General features: G+C 43.4%; 2 protein-coding genes across 2 annotated transcripts in view; one reads left to right on the forward strand and one right to left on the reverse strand.

Annotated features, from left to right (window-relative positions):
* The window catches only part of abca7 (ATP-binding cassette, sub-family A (ABC1), member 7), a gene marked incomplete at its 3' end in the record, with an annotated part of 100,485 nt that overhangs the window by 75,495 nt on the left and 5,012 nt on the right, over positions 1-19,978 (forward strand). The window contains exons 32-44 of the mRNA XM_079505516.1: positions 347-441; positions 578-610; positions 766-871; positions 1,239-1,313; positions 1,444-1,610; positions 2,173-2,350; positions 4,162-4,277; positions 4,713-4,857; positions 12,901-13,024; positions 13,479-13,608; positions 15,389-15,515; positions 16,014-16,076; positions 16,367-16,473. Of these exons, the coding sequence (XP_079361642.1) occupies positions 347-441; positions 578-610; positions 766-871; positions 1,239-1,313; positions 1,444-1,610; positions 2,173-2,350; positions 4,162-4,277; positions 4,713-4,857; positions 12,901-13,024; positions 13,479-13,608; positions 15,389-15,515; positions 16,014-16,076; positions 16,367-16,473 (1,466 nt within the window). The remainder of the gene's footprint in view (positions 1-346; positions 442-577; positions 611-765; positions 872-1,238; positions 1,314-1,443; positions 1,611-2,172; positions 2,351-4,161; positions 4,278-4,712; positions 4,858-12,900; positions 13,025-13,478; positions 13,609-15,388; positions 15,516-16,013; positions 16,077-16,366; positions 16,474-19,978) is intronic.
* LOC306927280 (toll-like receptor 13) lies at positions 6,741-8,389 on the reverse strand (the record flags this gene model as incomplete). Its single annotated transcript, XM_079506989.1, has 3 exons — positions 6,741-6,957; positions 7,190-7,307; positions 7,990-8,389. The coding sequence occupies 3 exons, from the start codon at positions 8,387-8,389 to the stop codon at positions 6,741-6,743; spliced, it is 735 nt and encodes a 244-aa protein (XP_079363115.1).

Genomic DNA, 19,978 nt, shown 5'->3' on the forward strand with positions numbered 1-19,978 from the left:
TCTACATTTAAACTTTAATGTGGGAAAAAAGAAATAGGTTTGGCACAGGTTGTTTTCAAACAAGAAATACCCATGCCCTCATCATCACAGGGAGCAAGGTTGTGTGATTCACATGAACATGCATTGTGTGTGCACGGCAGGTAGACTGGCTACATGCCTACAGATATCCAATATATGAATGCAAATTGGCGTTGAAACTTAATTGTCCCTGCTATGTGCATTTTTGAGTGCCTTTATCACCCATTTCCCAACTAAAACATGTATAACAAATGTATTTATGTCTGTACTTAATCTGTTTGTTTGTTTGTTTGTTTGTTTGTTTGTTTGTTTGTTTGTTTGTTTTCAGATGAAGAGGCTGACAGGGGACATTCTGCAGAACATGACTGGTCAGAACATCTCTGACTATCTGGTTAAAACCTACCCTCAGATACTCAAGAAAAGGTGCTTCTAGATGCTTTTACCTCGTCTTCGTCAACACGTCACGAATGCAGTTACAGTAAATCCTGAGAAATATGTCAAGTTCCTTTTAAAACATATTCCCTCATTGACTCACCCTCTCATCTCTTAACTTTCACAGTCTGAAGACCAAGAAATGGGTGAATGAATTCCGGTAAGTGTGAGAGAGAGTGTGTGTGCGTGCGTAGTCTGCGTGTGTGTTTGTGTGTGTGTTTGTGTGTGTGTTTGTGTGTGTGTTTGTGCGTGCGTTGTGTGCGTGTAGGAGCGTGTGTGAACGAACCACTGTTTTATCCAAGTGCTGTGTTGCAGATACGGTGGTTTCTCCCTAGGGGGCAGCGCCACGCAGACCACAACCCAGGTTCATCTCATCCAGGACTCTGTGATGTCGATTAGAAGCCGCTACACAGTCACAGAGGTACTGTAGGAGGCTGTACTGTACATGCTGCCTGCATACAGTACATCATATTGTATATGTGCAGTACATGCAGTCAGTGGTGTAGTGTAGTCTACCGTTATACGCTATATACTGTACGTAATATGCTGTGCCGAAGTTTTTGGGGAAAAAAGCATATACCGCCTGTTAATCATTTCATCCATTGACATAGCCTATAGGTGCGCATGTCATACAGGGAATAATTTTGGTATTGTGTGTGTGTGTGTGTGTGTGTGTGTGTGTGTGTGTGTGTGTGTGTGCGTGTGCGTGTGCGTGCGCGTGCGCGTACGCGCGCGTTTGCGTGGGTGTGTGTCAACTCATTCTGACTGTTGCTTTGATCTTGTTACAGAACAGCTCACTGGATCAGCTGCTGCATCGCCTGCCGGAGTTTCTAGGGGGACTAAACAGTCAGAATAATGTGAAGGTATAAGTTGTGTGTGTGTGTGTGTGTGTGTGTGTGTGTCTGTGTGTGCGCGTGTGTGTGTAATTCGTATGTGTGCGGTGTGTGTGTATGCGTGTCTTCAGTCTCTCATGTGGTCTCATGCTGCCCTCAGGTGTGGTACAACAACAAAGGCTGGCACGCCATGGTGTCGTTTGTCAACGTGATGAACAACGGGCTCCTGAGGGCCAGTCTGCCCCCGGAGGACAGGAGGTCTCATGGCATCACAGCGTACAACCACCCCCTCAACCTCACCAAGGAGCAGCTCACTGAGATCGCCATGTGAGTGGGAGGAAGTACTGAGAGTTTATACGTAACACCATTCAGGAGGACGGGAACCCCTTTTGGTGTTTGAAGCATGATGTCATACTTTAGCGGTTGAAAAATAGCAGATCTACAAGCTCGTATCGCGGCACTCGGTGCCGCGCTACGAGCTTGTATATCTGCTATTTTTTGAAAAGTCTTGAAAGTGTGGCGCAAATCTTTGAATACAAAGCGAACGTTTTTGAGTGGTGCAACCATAGGGCGCAGCCACTCCAATAATGCCCAGCTTTGTCCGTCCCTGGCTGTGTCCCTTTGTATGTATGTATGTTTAGGGTACCAACAGGGGGCGCTCACTTCAGACAGGTCTGATTTTTAACTCATATCTTTGCTTCTGGGGGTCAGATGGGGGTCGGCGGCCAATTACATATAATTTTTGGGGTCCTTGGCATGAAACAGTTTGAGAACCACTGACATTTTCAGAAAACTGTCATGATTTAGATGACATTTTGTAGAATCTGGTCTCAGTCCTAAATGGGTTAAGTAAAAAGTATCAATAAGGTCTTGTCTCTGCGTGTCTCAGGATGACCACGTCAGTGGACGTGTTGGTGTCCATCTGTGTGATCTTCGCCATGTCCTTCGTCCCGGCCAGCTTCGTCCTCTTCCTGATCGAGGAGCGCGTCAGCAAAGCCAAACACCTGCAGTTCGTCAGCGGGGTCAAACCCATCCTCTACTGGCTGGCCAACTTCACCTGGGACATGGTACGCCATGCTATGATTGACAGGCTTGTACCACCAATCAGAGAAACCAGTCAGTTCTCTCCATTTATTAAAGACAGCTGGCAGACACTTCTTTTCACCTGACAGGCCGATGTTTCACCAGGAGAGCCTAACACAGGTTCACGCTCTCTTCCCCGATTCCCCTTGGGTACAGGCTTTAGTTTCCGACATACTATTGGTCCGACTGTCATTAGAACGACAACCTACCTCAAACCCTAACCTAACCATAACCGTAATTTCTTGGTATATTTTCAATTATTTGTCACATCTGCCCTGAGCACTTTTTATTGCAAAGCCTAAAAAGCAAACACAAATGTTCCAATTTTCAATGCCCAAAAAAATGCAATTAAATCGTTAATCGCAATTATTTGTGAGACAATTAATCATCAAGTTAAATGTGTAACCGTGACAGCCCTATAGGAGCCACTAGTGGTATTATCAAACCTTAAACAACAGTGTGTGTTTGTGTTCCAGTTGAACTACATGGTGCCTCCATGGTGGTGACAGCTAGGAGCCACTAGTGGTATTATCAATACAATGTGTGTGTGTTCCAGTTGAACTACACGGTGCCTCCATGGTGGTGACAGCCCTATAGGAGCCACTAGTGGTATTATCAATACAATGTGTTTGTGTTCCAGTTGAACTACACAGTGCCTCCATGGTGGTGACAGCCCTATAGGAGCCACTAGTGGTATTATCAATACAATGTGTTTGTGTTCCAGTTGAACTACACAGTGCCTCCATGGTGGTGACAGCCCTATAGGAGCCACTAGTGGTATTATCAATACAATGCGTTTGTGTTCCAGTTGAACTACACGGTGCCTTCATGGTGGTGACAGCTAGGAGCCACTAGTGGTATTATCAATACAATGTGTTTGTGTTCCAGTTGAACTACACGGTGCCTTCATGGTGGTGACAGCTAGGAGCCACTAGTGGTATTATCAATACAATGTGTTTGTGTTCCAGTTGAACTACACGGTGCCTCCATGGTGGTGACAGCCCTATAGGAGCCACTAGTGGTATTATCAATACAATGTGTGTGTGTTCCAGTTGAACTACACGGTGCCTCCATGGTGGTGACAGCTAGGAGCCACTAGTGGTATTATCAATACAATGTGTGTGTGTTCCAGTTGAACTACACGGTGCCTCCATGGTGGTGACAGCCCTATAGGAGCCACTAGTGGTATTATCAATACAATGTGTGTGTGTTCCAGTTGAACTACACGTGCCTCCATGGTGGTGACAGCCCTATAGGAGCCACTAGTGGTATTATCAATACAATGTGTTTGTGTTCCAGTTGAACTACACGGTGCCTCCATGGTGGTGACAGCCCTATAGGAGCCACTAGTGGTATTATCAATACAATGTGTTTGTGTCCCAGTTGAACTACACGGTGCCTCCATGGTGGTGACAGCTAGGAGCCACTAGTGGTATTATCAATACAATGTGTTTGTGTTCCAGTTGAACTACACAGTGCCTCCATGGTGGTGACAGCTAGGAGCCACTAGTTGTATTATCAATACAATGTGTTTGTGTCCCAGTTGAACTACACGGTGCCTCCATGGTGGTGACAGCCCTATAGGAGCCACTAGTGGTATTATCAATACAATGTGTTTGTGTTCCAGTTGAACTACACAGTGCCTTCATGGTGGTGACAGCTCTATAGGAGCCACTAGTGGTATTATCAATACAATGTGTGTGTGTTCCAGTTGAACTACACGGTGCCTTCATGGTGGTGACAGCCCTATAGGAGCCACTAGTGGTATTATCAATACAATGTGTCTGTGTTCCAGTTGAACTACACGGTGCCGGCCTCCATGGTGGTGCTGATCTTCATAGCGTTCCAGCAGCAGTCGTACGTCTCAGAGAAGAACCTTCCTGCTCTGGTTCTGCTGCTGCTTCTGTACGGGTGAGGAGGAGAACCAACACAATGTGAAGAAAATATGCAGAACGCACCTGAGAGTACAGTAAAATAGCCCGCTGAAGACACTTATGGCCTATTCATAGTTTTCGGTGAAGCGGTGGTCACCTCTTCCCCGAAAACTGTACTATGAATAGGCCTTTACACCATGGCCACGCATAATGCTTCTTTCTGATTGGCCGGACGGAGGGTGTTCATTGTCGTCTGACAACCGCTCACCTTTCACCTAGCAGCCTGATCACTGTTCTAAATGAATACCCATAAAATAAATGTTACCGTATTATCAGTTATCTCAAGCCGACATTCTCTACAAGCTATCCTATGAAACATGTTTTTTGAGAGGCGCTAGCCTCTCCTATATTAAGGTGGTTAAGCTGTGGGTCGTTGAGTTGATTGGTGTTGTGATGATTCTCTGTGTTCCAGCTGGTCCATCACTCCCCTCATGTACCCAGCATCCTTTGTGTTCAGCGTTCCCAGCACGGCCTACGTGTTCCTGACCTCCATCAACCTCTTCATCGGAATCAACGGCAGCATCGCCACCTTCGTCCTGGAGCTGTTCGTGGACGAGGTACGTCAGCTCACTTCCTCCTTCTTTTTTTCTCCCCCTGCATGTATCGATTGGTTTGTTTTCAACATCCTCAAAAGGTCTTGGAAAAGCAGAAAAACGTTTTGGAAATTCCTGATGGACGTATAGTTTTATAGTAATTTAACCCATTCAGGCCTGACGTCGAAATTTAAAAAAAAAAAGTTTTCTAAATCATGACAATTTTCGGAAAGATTTGAGGCACATTTTAACGATTTTTCAAAAATAGCAGACCTACAAGTTCATAGCGCGCCACTCGGTGGCGCGCTATGAGCTTGTAGATCTGCTATTTTTCAATAGCTAAATTATAACAATGTTTAAAACACCAAAAGGGGTTCCCGCCCAAAATGGGTTAATGGTTAATGTGGTTAAACGCTAACGTGACATGGATGCGTTCCAGGTCAATGGATTAAACAAGATCCAAAACCACAGTCATTACACTTATTCATTGTCCTGACCTTGTACAAGTAAGATAGGTCATGAAGAGTTGTGCCTGCATTTTGCTAAGTAAGTAAGTATATTATGTATTTATTCTATTTTTCAAATTAGTTCTTAATGGCTCAGTGTCACAGTTTTTTTGGGGGGCTGGTTGCAATTAATTTGAAATATTAAAGCGTTATAAGCTATAGGATACATGTGATGTGGTTTTGTTAAAACTGGATTTAAGTTCCCAGTTGCCATGCTTTCAGCCATTTGCATTCCATAGAAGCCTTACTATGACTTTCAAAATGGTTACCCATACCTATCTACCAACTAGAAACTATATGTTTTAGAGTGTTATACTTTTCAATATGAATGGCAGCGAATGACATTTGAATATTTTGGTTTACTAAAAATATACACAGCATACTTTCACACTACAAAATGTACTGTCCTTTAACATAGAAAGGACTTTGTCCCCTTTTTGGTACATGTTGTGTTGGCATGCCAGTTTAGCTTGAAATAGTTACTGGGGTTGCATCATTGAACCAGAACCACCTTGAAAAATATTTATATTGCCTTATTATTACATATTCTCAGACAATAGCCTCTCTCTATGGTATACATTTCAGTGAGTTTTTCATGTGTCTATGAGGTGACAGTACTTCATTAGACACCATGGAGTCGTTTTTATGTGCAATGGTGTATTAACTTTGTATTTAGGGTTTCTTCCTGGAGGCTGAACCCTTGACAGTCAAACGGGCCAATGAAATAAACAGTAATATAGTGACATCACACTATCAGCCCCTCCCCTAACCCCTCCCCCTTTATCATACAACTACAGCTGTGGGTTCAGTTCAGTTCAGGTGGATCACCACCCATAACCACCCACCAGGCAAACCAGGCATACTTAATAAACTGGTGGGCGTGCCCACATAAAAACAACATTTTAACAAATACTGTACACTTTTTTGAAAAAATGATACCTCCTTATATAACAATAAGACCTGATGATCATGTTTTAGGGTGGGAAAAAATCATGGCACTCCATCTTTAAGATGTAACACAGAAAAGTCATGTGATAAGAAGCGGCCTGCTCACTCCTCATGCATTGAAGGAAGCATGAGCTCGTTGGTAGTTAGTTAGTTAGTTAGTTGGTAGTTTATAGAGTTTGGGGAGTTACTCGATAACTTGTATGTCTTTTGGTACTACCGTATATGCTATTCCACGTTTTGGTGGCAGTTGGGTATAATGCATACCCCCCCCCCCCCCCCCCCCCCCCCCCAGGTCAAATGATCTCCCTCTGGTGTTATGCCCATGGGCATCACTCACTCTAGAGAAGTAGTTTGGCAGGTATCTGCAGGGCACTGAACCTCTGAGGATCTTATCAGTAAACTGTTTGGGTAATTTGCAACAAAACTTGTGTAACAACGTATAGTGTACATAGACTATTCATTCAAGCCCAGGTCAGCGTCAGGTGTGTCCAGAGCTCTGCGTAGGTTCTGCCAGAACAGTCCAGGGTGCTGTCCAGCCTGGGACCAGCTCAGGTAGGTGTGTCTCTTCACCAGCCTCCTCATGAGATAGTAGGGAGACAACTGGTGGGCTGGAATGTCCTCCAGAAACACCAGGATCAATATGTCCTTCTGTTCATCAAACAGACGGTAGCTGCACACAGGAGACCAGAGGACATTTACACTCAGTCAAGTTGTATGGACAGTTCTATTGATAATGACCAAGATCCACAGGGCAGAGAGTTTCCTTTGACACTTTGAAATACTAAAATATCTGAAAAGACAAATTATCCACATAAGAACCCCAGGAAAGTGTTTCTTGTCTCCCAAACATCATTAAAATAAGATGCAAATAATGCAAATAATATCTGCAATACTGCCCCCACCTGGCCATCTGAATCTCTCTAGAGCACCATTCACTCTCCAGGTAATGACGGCTGATCACACAGATGGTCTTTCTGCTGCCATAGATGGCATCTGTAATGTTCTCTATGATGGGTTTACCTGCAAACAAAACACATACAAGCATTTTTGCACATTCCAAAAAAATCGTACACACTTGTACAATCGTAAATTGCTTTTTACTGTGGCACCCACTGACTACGTCATAGAGTCTACTGTGGCACCCACTACGTCTGTGGCACCCACTACGACTACGTTCATAGTCTACTGTGGCACCCACTACGTCTGTGGCACCCACTACGACTACGTTCATAGTCTACTGTGGCACCCACTACGACTACGTTCATAGTCTACTGTGGGTGCCACAGTAGACTTTTCACAGTAGACCGTTCTCAGCTCTAGAGAGAAAAGTGAGGACGCAAATTGTTGTTGGCCATAATGAGAGGATGCATGCTGACGTATGATGATAAGAGCGCCCTTCACTTCACAGCACGGGTGTGATTTTATTTCCAGACAGAGAGGTCTGCTTACAAGTGTTGGTGACTGAAAGAGACAGACATATTTTAAAAATCACACCTGTGTGAACTGAGTGGTGCAAGGTCTTATATAGCCTGATCAGCTGTGGTCTGACGTAATGTCAGTGACCATAGTAACCATGCTCATTCTTTTGGGCCCCACGTACAGGTACACACAAACACGGATACAAACAAAGCTGGTTGTTGGAGTGGTTTGCACCACTCAAAAAAAAATACAGTATTACTTAGAGACAGAGAGAGGTTTTTACCTGGTGGGAAGTCTCGGTGGTGGAGACAGAGCCTCCAGCCCTGCTCTCCCTCCAGCACTGGAAGCATTTCTCTGTAAACCCAGAGCTCATCGTGAACGTTGTAGGAGATGAAGGCATCGTAGCGCTGAGGAGACCCCCTCTTTCTTTCCTTGGCATCATAAAGGAAGGCCAGGAAGAGGTAGTAGGCATAGAAAAGATGCAACCTCAGGCAGTGGTAGGTGAAGGATGTGAGCAGAGTTAGCACAATCACACAAGTGGAGGAAATGAAGCAGATGAAGCTAGTGTCCACCCAACAGGAATGATAGTTAAAGTCCAGAAACCTGGTTCCCTTTTTAGACAGAGGAAAGCCACAAGTGTACTTGTGAGCGTCAACTACCAGTGTTTGGTTGTTGTTCAGCATCCACTGCTGAAAGTCAGCATTAGAACAATCACAAGCTAAAGGGTTGTCGTTCATTTTAATAAACCTGAGATCAGGGAGAAAACTGAACACAGAGACATTGATCACCATCAACTCATTTTGGCTCAGGTCCAGCCAGGAGAGTCTAGTCAGATTGGTTTGTGCCAGTAAATCCAGGGATTTCAGATTACTGTTTATGAAGGAAAGAGTCTTCAGCTGTGGTACATATTTAAATGAGTCTGGGTCTGGTTGTTTACAATGGCCAACATTCAAATGTTCCAAATGTTTCATATCTGAGAGCATATTTTGTAACGTAATATTTGCAAACTGGTGTTGTGGACTGAATTCTATTGTTAAGCCCTTCAGATTCTGCAGTAAGGTGGTATTGTCATCTTGCCATTGTAACTCATGGGGAGGGGACATTTTCATTTTTAAGTTTTTTCTCAAATTCACACTCAAGTTCATCTAGCCCTTCAAAAAGGTTGTTGTTCCACGAATCAGAGATATGGGTATTGCATTCCATGTCTTGAGTGCTTGAGCGATTTCAGACTCATGAAATCCCCTTTGAGGGGCAATGAGATGTAATTCATACTTAAATCCAATAATTCTAGTTTGTGTAGGCCAGTCTTGAATGTGGCGCCATACCTGCTAATTGCATTTTGATTCAGAGTTAGAATCTTTAACTCATTAAGGTGTTGAAAAACGCACGGTTTGAGTTCCACAATGCGGTTGTCATATAGATAGAGGTGTGTGAGTCTGGTTAAATTTAAGAAGTCCGAGCAGCTCAAATCATTAAGACGATTGAAACTCAGGTCGAGGATTTGAAGCATGGAGAGATTCTTAACATCGTCTGGCACTTTGGAAAGGTCGTTACCGGCGAGGTTCAAGTGACTCAGTCGATTCATTTGTTTTATTGAATCCTTAGACAGTTCAGTCAGGTGATTGAATGATAGATCCAGGTTGGTAAGTTGAGTACAAGGTGACAGTGTTTCACTAAGGTTGGCATAGAGGCCACCATACAGGATGAGTGTCCTCAGTATGGGTCTTTTGCAGACAATATTTAAGAGATCTTTACAGTCTATCAGCATATCCCACATCATCATACAGTTGGAGGCCATCGATATTGTCCTTTTCTTTTTGCTGAGGTTTGCGTGATCTGCGCAAAAGGACAGTTAACCCATTTTGGGCGGGAACCCCTTTTGGTGTTTTAAACATTGTTATAATTTAGCTATTGAAAAATAGCAGATCTACAAGCTCATAGCGCGCCACCGAGTGGCGCGCTACGAGCTTGTAGGTCTGCTATTTTTGAAAAATCGTGAAAATATTTATTTCAGAAAACTGGAGGATTTAGAAGGATTTTTTTAAATTTTGAGGTCAGGCCTAAATGGGTCAAATGATAAGGGACAATATCGGTGGCACCCAACTGTATGTAGGTACTCCAGTGAGTCAAGGCTCTGCAGAGCCTTTCTTGTGGTGTTATAAGACATAATAGAAACAGTCAAATACACCTTAGTTATATTCTTTAGAAAATACATCCAGTACCATTACAGCAGTGTGACAGGTCGATTGTCTTAAGATGTGGAAATGCAGCTGTTGTGATGCTAAACTTTTGTAGCGACCGTGACTGAACTCTCACCTCCCTGAGCTCAGAGGATGTTTAATGGCAGATCTTTTGACTGGAAAGACTCCAACTCATAAATTGTGATGTTCAGCGCCTGTAAGCGTGGTAGTTGTAAGATGGTGATGATATTGGTCATTTGATTGGATGTCAATGTCAGACATAATTCCTGTAAGCTTGTGAGTGACTGGAAGGCGGCATGGTTGATGCATTGGATATTCTTACCATCCAAGCTCAGTATCAAGAGGTTAGACAGTCCCTGAAACATGTCGTCTGTCAGCGTTGTCAGGTTGTTATCGACAATATAGAGCTCTTGAAGTTGCACCAAAGGGACAAAAGCCTCGTCGTCTACATGAATTATTGCATTACGCCTCAGATTCAAATATGTGAGATTTGACAGATGGTAAAAATATGTCCTGTGTATCCTTGGGATATTTCCCTCTAGTGTTAATGATGTGACGTCTCTGGGAATGTCTTCTGGTATGCTAACAAGAACACTAGCTTTACATTCCACTGAAACACCAGCTGTGACGTCGTCAGAGTAAAGAATAGTGCAGTCTTTCAGGAAGTAAGCCAGTGTGACAGTCACACTAAGATGAAGCGTGAACAACAGAAATAAGGAGAAACAATGGCAATGGAGTAATTCTGCTGTGGACACTGGATGGCCACAACACTGTTCAGCATTGATGACCTAAAGAGGATACAACAGTAAAACAGTTTTAAACCAAATTTTATTTTAACTCTCTTTAACTCTTATCAGTCTAGATTCCACATAGCCTGGAACTCACCTATGCTTTTTATGGCATAGGCAGCTCCCGGCAGGATCCGCCGGGAGAAACTATGCGCAGCTGCTAGACATGAGACTAATGAATTAGAGCGACAGAGAGAGAGAGGAGTGTGTGTGTGTATATGTGTGCGTGCGTGTGTCAACTTAACAAAGGTGCAGACGATCATAAATCAGCAGAGAGTGAGTGATGTTTGGCCTACTCTATGCCGAATTGAAGTGGACTCGGACCCAGACTTTTTTTTTCTCCCTGGAAATAAAAATGTATGGGTTTCCGAGGCTAGATTCCACATGTCTTCCCTTTAAAGGAACTAGAACGGTGCGTGTGGGGCCTCTACAGCGGTGACCTACTTGGAACGATGCAAGTTGGAAATGCAATGCCCCAGATATTATGTCTGTCGCCCTTTTATGCCCATATATGGAGTTCTTTGAGTTCTGTGTCAGGCATGCCCAAATATGGAGGGTTGTGAGGTCAGAACAGGCCAGCTCCATATATGGACGCTGGGCAGGGGCCCGGTCCAGGCCCGGGCAGAGGCCTTTTTGGGGTGGTTCTGGACAACCGTGGGTCCGACCGACCCGACACGGGCACTGCGGTGGTGTGGAACGCACGTGTCAAATTTGAACGGTTCTCGAGTTACGTGGATTACAGACATACATACAGACTGAGGCTTGGTGCATTTATAGATAGAATAGATAGTAACTAAAGTTTTCAAATAATTGTGGTGAGTAAAAGTATAATGTTTGCCTTTTAGAAGTAAAAGTGCTGACAATTGGAAATACTCCAGTAAAGTCAATATACCCCAACATTGTACTTACTGTTAGTACAGTAAGAACCATGCCTACTAGCCTACCTACCTACAGTACCACTATCACCTTCTTATGATTTTAACCCATTTAGACCTGAGACCAGATTTTACAGATGCCTTCTTCCAATACTCGCCTCGACTACTATATGGTGGCATTAGTCAAGCCTCTTTCTCTCTCTCGCCTGCAGCTACAGTAATACAACATGCTGCTGCACACGTTTATTCTTACATAACATCAGAGGTAAGATGAGTGTCTCAGTGGTGTACATTTCAGTGATTTTTTAAGTCATGTCTCTCTAGTAACACTTTACATACATAATTATGTATTCAACAATAATGCAGAAAATTCACAATGAATAATAGTTTCCAGGGTGATTTTCAGAGCACCACGAAAATCCTTCTGTACCAATTTAAGGAATTCAAATATTGAATCCTACCTGAACTGCTAAAAGACAGCGTTCATCCTTCCAGTGTGATACAGTGAGAGGAATGAAGCATCATTTGAGAGAATTCATGTGACATGGAAGGTAATTTGACCACAGCTGGTACCTCAGGCGTAACGTGGTGTGGCAATAGTGGAGAGAAGTGAAAGAGGAAGAACCCACAATGAACCCACAGACACACTGTGTGTGTGTGTGTGTGTGTGTGTGTGTGTGTGTGTGTGTGTGTGTGTGTGTGTGTGTGTGTGTGTGTGTGTGCGTGTGCGTGTGCATGTGCGTGTGTGCGCGTGCATGCCATCAATTTAGAAAATGCCGACATGGACTATATGTTGGCATACTGTATGTGTGTTTGTAAAGAAGCCTCATTCACGAAGCTTTCAACTATATTTGATTTTAAGATGCTTGTGCAAGCGTTTCCACAATTCAACATCAATAACAACAGTGCTAAACATTTTGTCAAAACAAAGAAAAGGAAAAAAAATGGCATCTGATTTTATTTTTTATTACATTTTGGAAACTCGACTTTTTTCAATGAGTTTTTAAGGTAAGGAATGGATGAATAATTAAATTGGGCTTATCCCATTCAATCCGGGAAAGCTTCTGTGTCATTAGATACATTATAGCAACATACGTTTTTCAGAAAACTGTTACCTGTCTCTGGTCTAAATGGGTTAAAGGCACGAGGCAAATTCAAACCCATTTGTACAATAATTCTACATAACTTGCTAATGGTTCTGAAACACTGCGCTAGTGTGAATGGGCTCTTTTCACACCGTTTTACAAATCGCAGATTAGGACTTCGCCTGACAAAATATTTTTCAGTCGTGACATTTTTATTGACTACAGTTACTTTATGTTCTCTCCAGTACCTCAACGAGGTGAACAAGATCTTGAAGAAAGTCTTCCTCATCTTCCCCCATTTCTGTCTGGGCCGAGGCCTCATCGACATGGCCAAGAACCAGGCCATGGCTGACGCCTTCCAGAGGCTGGGTGAGTTGCTAATAATAGCCACAGTATGTGAAGTGAAACTATTGCAGGCTGTATATCAACCCATTAAAACCGGGAAAGCATCGTTGACATTTTAGATTCTAGCAATTCAAAAATAGCAGATCTACAAGCTCACACTAGACACTAGGCACCCCCTGCCCTTTTCTCTCTGGACAAATGTGCCCTTTTGGGAGAAAAAAAACTGTACAGTATGTGGACCATGGTGACATTGATCAATTCTTGATAAAAAGCTTCTAATATATTATTTAAGCCCCAAAATCTAGAAATCTCACACTATTAAGGCAACCGGCCGGTTCCACGCGCTGCACAAGGTGCCCTTTTTTTTCACTTGAGCACCTGCCCCTCTAAATGTCTGTGCATGCCACTGTGTCAGCTATTTTGGTACAGTATGACACGGTAGGTAAATAACAGTGAGTGTTGCTGTGCGTGCCACCAGGCTCCAGACCCAGCCTGGACCCTCTGCAGTGGGACTTTGTAGGAAAGAACCTGTTCTGCATGGCCGCCGAGGGCCTCATCTTCTTCATCTTCACTGTACTGCTGCAGTACGGGTTCTTCATCCGCTGCAAGTAGGTTCTGAACAACATGACAACACATTGAATGGTTCTGAACAACACATTGAATGGTTCTGAACAACACGACAACACATTGAATGGTTCTGAACAACACGACAACACATTGAATGGTTCTGAACAACACGACAACACATTGAATGGTTCTGAACAACACATTGAATGGTTCTGAACAACACGACAACACATTGAATGGTTCTGAACAACACGACAACACATTGAATGGTTCTGAACAACACGACAACACATTGAATGGTTCTGAACAACACGACAACACATTGAATGGTTCTGAATAACAACACAACACATTGAATGGTTCTGAACAACACATTGAATGGTTCTGAACAACACGACAACACATTGAATGGTTCTGAATAACAACACAACACATTGAATGGTTCTGAATAACAACACAACACATTGAATGGTTCTGAACAACACATTGAATGGTTCTTTATAACAACACAACACATTGAATGGTTCTGAACAACACGACAACACATTGAATGGTTCTGAATAACAACACAACACATTGAATGGTTCTGAATAACAACACAACACATTGAATGGTTCTTTATAACAACACAACACATTGAATGGTTGTGAACAACACGACAACACATTGAATGGTTCTGAACAACACGACAACACATTGAATGGTTCTGAACTACACGACAACACATTGAATGGTTCTGAACTACACGACAACACATTGAATGGTTCTGAACAACACAGTGTGTGTAATGCTGATGGCGTGGTGTGGTGTAGTGAGCTCTTCACGGGTACAAAGAAATGGTCCCGACGCCGAAATGTACCTGTGAAATTTGATCTGATTATTTTCATCTGCAGTATGGTACGCTACGCAATGCATATAGCGTAGCTCCATTTTTTAGTTGTTGTTGTGCTGATCCTAATTTTGACATATTATTGCGAAAAAGTTTGACATATTATTGCTTATGAACAACACGACAACACATTGAATGGTTCTGAACAACACGACAACACATTGAATGGTTCTGAATAACAACACAACACATTGAATGGTTCTGAACAACACATTGAATGGTTCTGAACAACACGACAACACATTGAATGGTTCTGAATAACAACACAACACATTGAATGGTTCTGAATAACAACACAACACATTGAATGGTTCTGAACAACACATTGAATGGTTCTTTATAACAACACAACACATTGAATGGTTCTGAACAACACGACAACACATTGAATGGTTCTGAATAACAACACAACACATTGAATGGTTCTGAATAACAACACAACACATTGAATGGTTCTTTATAACAACACAACACATTGAATGGTTGTGAACAACACGACAACACATTGAATGGTTCTGAACAACACGACAACACATTGAATGGTTCTGAACTACACGACAACACATTGAATGGTTCTGAACTACACGACAACACATTGAATGGTTCTGAACAACACAGTGTGTGTAATGCTGATGGCGTGGTGTGGTGTAGTGAGCTCTTCACGGGTACAAAGAAATGGTCCCGACGCCGAAATGTACCTGTGAAATTTGATCTGATTATTTTCATCTGCAGTATGGTACGCTACGCAATGCATATAGCGTAGCTCCATTTTTTAGTTGTTGTTGTGCTGATCCTAATTTTGACATATTATTGCGAAAAAGTTTGACATATTATTGCTTATAATATGTCAAACGGGATATACACGTCCGATTCCGAGCCGTCTCCGAGTGCTTCTGCTGTGTGATGCTGATGGTGTGGTGTGTGGTGGACAGGCCGTGGTGGACGGAGGCGGGGCTTCCTCCTCTGGGTCCAGAGGACCAGGATGTTGCCAGAGAGAGAGACAGGGTGACCGGAGGACGAGCAAACGGTGACATCCTGACTGTTATGGACCTCAGCAAGGTAACTGTCACCACACGCACATGCGCACACACACACACACACACACACACACACACACACACACACACACACACACACACACACACACACACACACACATGACACAGCCCCCAATACATCTCCAGAACTGGTCCTGGGTCAGCTGAGCGGAAAAGGTAGAGCAGACGTCTTGGAATCGGGACGGTTCCCGGTTTGATCCTCGACTCCTCCTGGCTGCCTGTTGGAAGTGTCCTTGAGCAAGACGTACATTGAACCCCTGCCCTGACTGCTCCCAATGAGGAGATTGCGTGCATGGTTTCCCCCCTCCGCCATTCATGTGTGTACGTGTGTGAATGGGTAAATGTATTGCACATTGTATAAAAGGCTCTATATATGAATACACCATTTACAATGTATAGACCGTTATGAGTGTCAGTAACAGACCAACAGTGCACATGTTTTGGTGCAATACGTTCAGCTTGAACTGGAAGTGAAACAGACGGTGGTGTGTGTTGTCAGGTCTATAAAGCCGGCAGGAATCCAGCAGTAGATCGTCTGTGTCTGGGGATTCCCCGCGGTGAGGTGAGAAGATAACCTTTTTTTGTATTTGTTTTTTGTTTTGTTTTGTTTTTAACACAGTGAACATTGTTATTTATGGAATCCACGTGTACACACAATTCACTATTTGTGTGTGTGTGTGTGTGTGTGTGTGTGTGTGTGTGTGTGTGTGTGTGTGTGTGTGTGTGTGTGTGTGTGTGTGTGTGTGTGTGTGTGTGTGTGCGCGTGTGCGCGCGTGCGTGCGTGCGTGCGTGCGTGCGTGCGTGCGTGCGTGCGTGCGTGCGTGTGTGTGTGCGTGCGTGTGTGCGAGCCAGTGTTTTGGTCTGCTGGGGGTGAACGGAGCAGGGAAGACATCAACGTTCCGCATGCTGACCGGAGACACATCTGTCACCTACGGGAACGCATTCCTCAACCAGCACAGGTACAACACACTGAGGCCACTTTTAGACAGAAACGGGCTCCAGACAAAACGGCAAAGTCCCGTTGCATTCTCATTGTTTTTATTCAGCCTTTTACACGGAGATGCTGGGTAGGTGGCCGTGACGGACTGCCAGATAGACCATGCAGGCACGCATGTACTGTACAAGAACCACTTCCGTTCTACTTCGTATCACAAGGTTTACATCATGGTTTACATTCACCATCGCTGGTCGCTACATTTGTATTCGTAAGATGAGCGGGGCGAGGGAGCGCTTGCTCATTCTAGGAATGAGCCGTGCATAGTTATAAAAGGATAGAGGGAGGACCGGAGGGACAGCCCCCCGATATTCATTTCAATGAAAGTTGCTCAGTGGCGTTTTGAAGCACCCGGAAGAACGGTCTACATCCGCATTTTTTCGATTTGGGCACCAAAATTGAGTGCCCAAAATGCGGAAGTGCAAACGAGCGCTCAATGTTAAAGCCCAGCTGCACGGGTTTTCCTCGTCATTAGCCTGAACTAAAGTGTTAGGTTTCTGGTCTAGAGGGGTGGGTCGCGGCAGAGATTTGCGCACGCCCTGATTGGATGTCACCGATCTGTCAGTCACCCCCGGCCCCTCCTCTCCCCCCCAGACAGTGCAGCGTCACATCATTTGGAGCGACGCCCACCCGGAAGGGTTGACTCCCACTTCTAGCCCAGAGCGGCCAATGCGTTCCTCCAGGCTTTCATTTTTTGCGACGGCGAAAATGAAAGCCTGGTACCGAGGCTACCTCGTCATAAATCCACGGGTTCTCCTGCAGTCCCTGCTCTGACCAGTAGGCCCATCGCTTCAACGTTGGAAAGCCTCCCTGGGGGCGTGGGGCCGTGCATTCACACGGTGGAGGCCACTTTCCTCTGATGTCACACAAAGTTGTTTTTTACATATCGTTGCTGTCAGTTTTATTATGTGTCACCTGTCTCTCCTCGGCAGCTGGTGGCAATCCTCCTGTTGATTGGGAGGTGCCAAGTACTGTAGAGGAGAGGGGTGTTTGGTTTGGTTTTATATTGTAGCTTTTTTAATTGTAGGCCTAAATGTGTGAGTAAAGTGGTGCCTGAAATATGAAATGGAAATGGTTTAAGTAATGATGTAATTGTAAATACATGTAACTTATGAGCCATAGTTTGCCTTGTTTTAGTTAATTAATACAAATGACTCTGTGTTCTCTTGGTATGACCCACCTGGTTTAAAATGGTGGCTGCATCGCCAGACATTCACTTCGGTTTGGGCAAGCTAGAGCTGCTGGGGCCTTTCATGGAAGGGTGTAGAGCCGTTAAACTTTAACGGCTAGTCACCCTTCCATGAAAGGCCCTAGTTAACTACTTTAACGGTTAAAGTAGTTAACTAGGTTGCTGTTCTTTTAGCCTTTTACCTGTTTTCTTATTTTGATGTGCCTAATTTTTTGGACAGTCCGTCACTCACTGTGAATATTTTTGCACTGCCTGGTTTTTGTTTGGGGAAAAAAAATCTGTCTCTCTCTGATGGAGGTTCCTGGCACAAAATATTTTTCAAATGGATCTGCAGCTTAATAAATAATACGTTTGAGGTCCTTGAAAAAGTTTGAAAATGTTTGAGAACCACGGAACTAGGGAAGGGAAACTACATATGTATGTATATGGTCAATGCCATGGCATAGCCATAGTCACTTGTTTCATTAGGTAGGAAACTACATATGTATATGGTCAATGCCATGGCATAGCCATAGTCACTTGTTTCATTAGGTAGGAAACTACATATGTATATGGTCAATGCCATGGCATAGCCATAGTCACTTGTTTCATTAGGTAGGAAACTACATATGTATATGGTCAATGCCATGGCATAGCCATAGTCACTTGTTTCATTAGGTAGGAAACTACATATGTATATGGTCAATGCCATGGCATAGCCATAGTCACTTGTTTCATTAGGTAGGAAACTACATATGTATATGGTCAATGCCATGGCATAGCCATAGTCACTTGTTTCATTAGGTAGGAAACTACATATGTATATGGTCAATGCCATGGCATAGCCATAGTCACTTGTTTCATTAGGTAGGAAACTACATATGTATATGGTCAATGCCATGGCATAGCCATAGTCACTTGTTTCATTAGGTAGGAAACTACATATGTATATGGTCAATGCCATGGCATAGCCATAGTCACTTGTTTCATTAGGTAGGAAACTACATATGTATATGGTCAATGCCATGGCATAGCCATAGTCACTTGTTTCATTAGGTAGGAAACTACATATGTATATGGTCAATGCCATGGCATAGCCATAGTCACTTGTTTCATTAGGTAGGAAACTACATATGTATATGGTCAATGCCATGGCATAGCCATAGTCACTTGTTTCATTAGGTAGGAAACTACATATGTATATGGTCAATGCCATGGCATAGCCATAGTCACTTGTTTCATTAGGTAGGAAACTACATATGTATATGGTCAATGCCATGGCATAGCCATAGTCACTTGTTTCATTAGGTAGGAAACTACATATGTATATGGTCAATGCCATGGCATAGCCATAGTCACTTGTTTCATTAGGTAGGAAACTACATATGTATATGGTCAATGCCATGGCATAGCCATAGTCACTTGTTTCATTAGGTAGGAAACTACATATGTATATGGTCAATGCCATGGCATAGCCATAGTCACTTGTTTCATTAGGTAGGAAACTACATATGTATATGGTCAATGCCATGGCATAGCCATAGTCACTTGTTTCATTAGGTAGGAAACTACATATGTATATGGTCAATGCCATGGCATAGCCATAGTCACTTGTTTCATTAGGCAGGAAACTACATATGTATATGGTCAATGCCATGGCATAGCCATAGTCACTTGTTTCATTAGGTAGGAAACTACATATGTATATGGTCAATGCCATGGCATAGCCATAGTCACTTGTTTCATTAGGTAGGAAACTACATATGTATATGGTCAATGCCATGGCATAGCCATAGTCACTTGTTTCATTAGGTAGGAAACTACATATGTATATGGTCAATGCCATGGCATAGCCATAGTCACTTGTTTCATTAGGTAGGAAACTACATATGTATATGGTCAATGCCATGGCATAGCCATAGTCACTTGTTTCATTAGGTAGGAAACTACATATGTATATGGTCAATGCCATGGCATAGCCATAGTCACTTGTTTCATTAGGTAGGAAACTACATATGTATATGGTCAATGCCATGGCATAGCCATAGTCACTTGTTTCATTAGGTAGGAAACTACATATGTATATGGTCAATGCCATGGCATAGCCATAGTCACTTGTTTCATTAGGTAGGAAACTACATATGTATATGGTCAATGCCATGGCATAGCCATAGTCACTTGTTTCATTAGGTAGGAAACTACATATGTATATGGTCAATGCCATGGCATAGCCATAGTCACTTGTTTCATTTGAGGCAGATACACATTAATTTATTATTAGTTGTGGCATTGATTGAGCAGT

This window comes from Electrona antarctica, assembly GCF_951216825.1.
Source record: "Electrona antarctica genome assembly, chromosome: 7".
Lineage (NCBI taxonomy): Eukaryota > Metazoa > Chordata > Actinopteri > Myctophiformes > Myctophidae > Electrona > Electrona antarctica.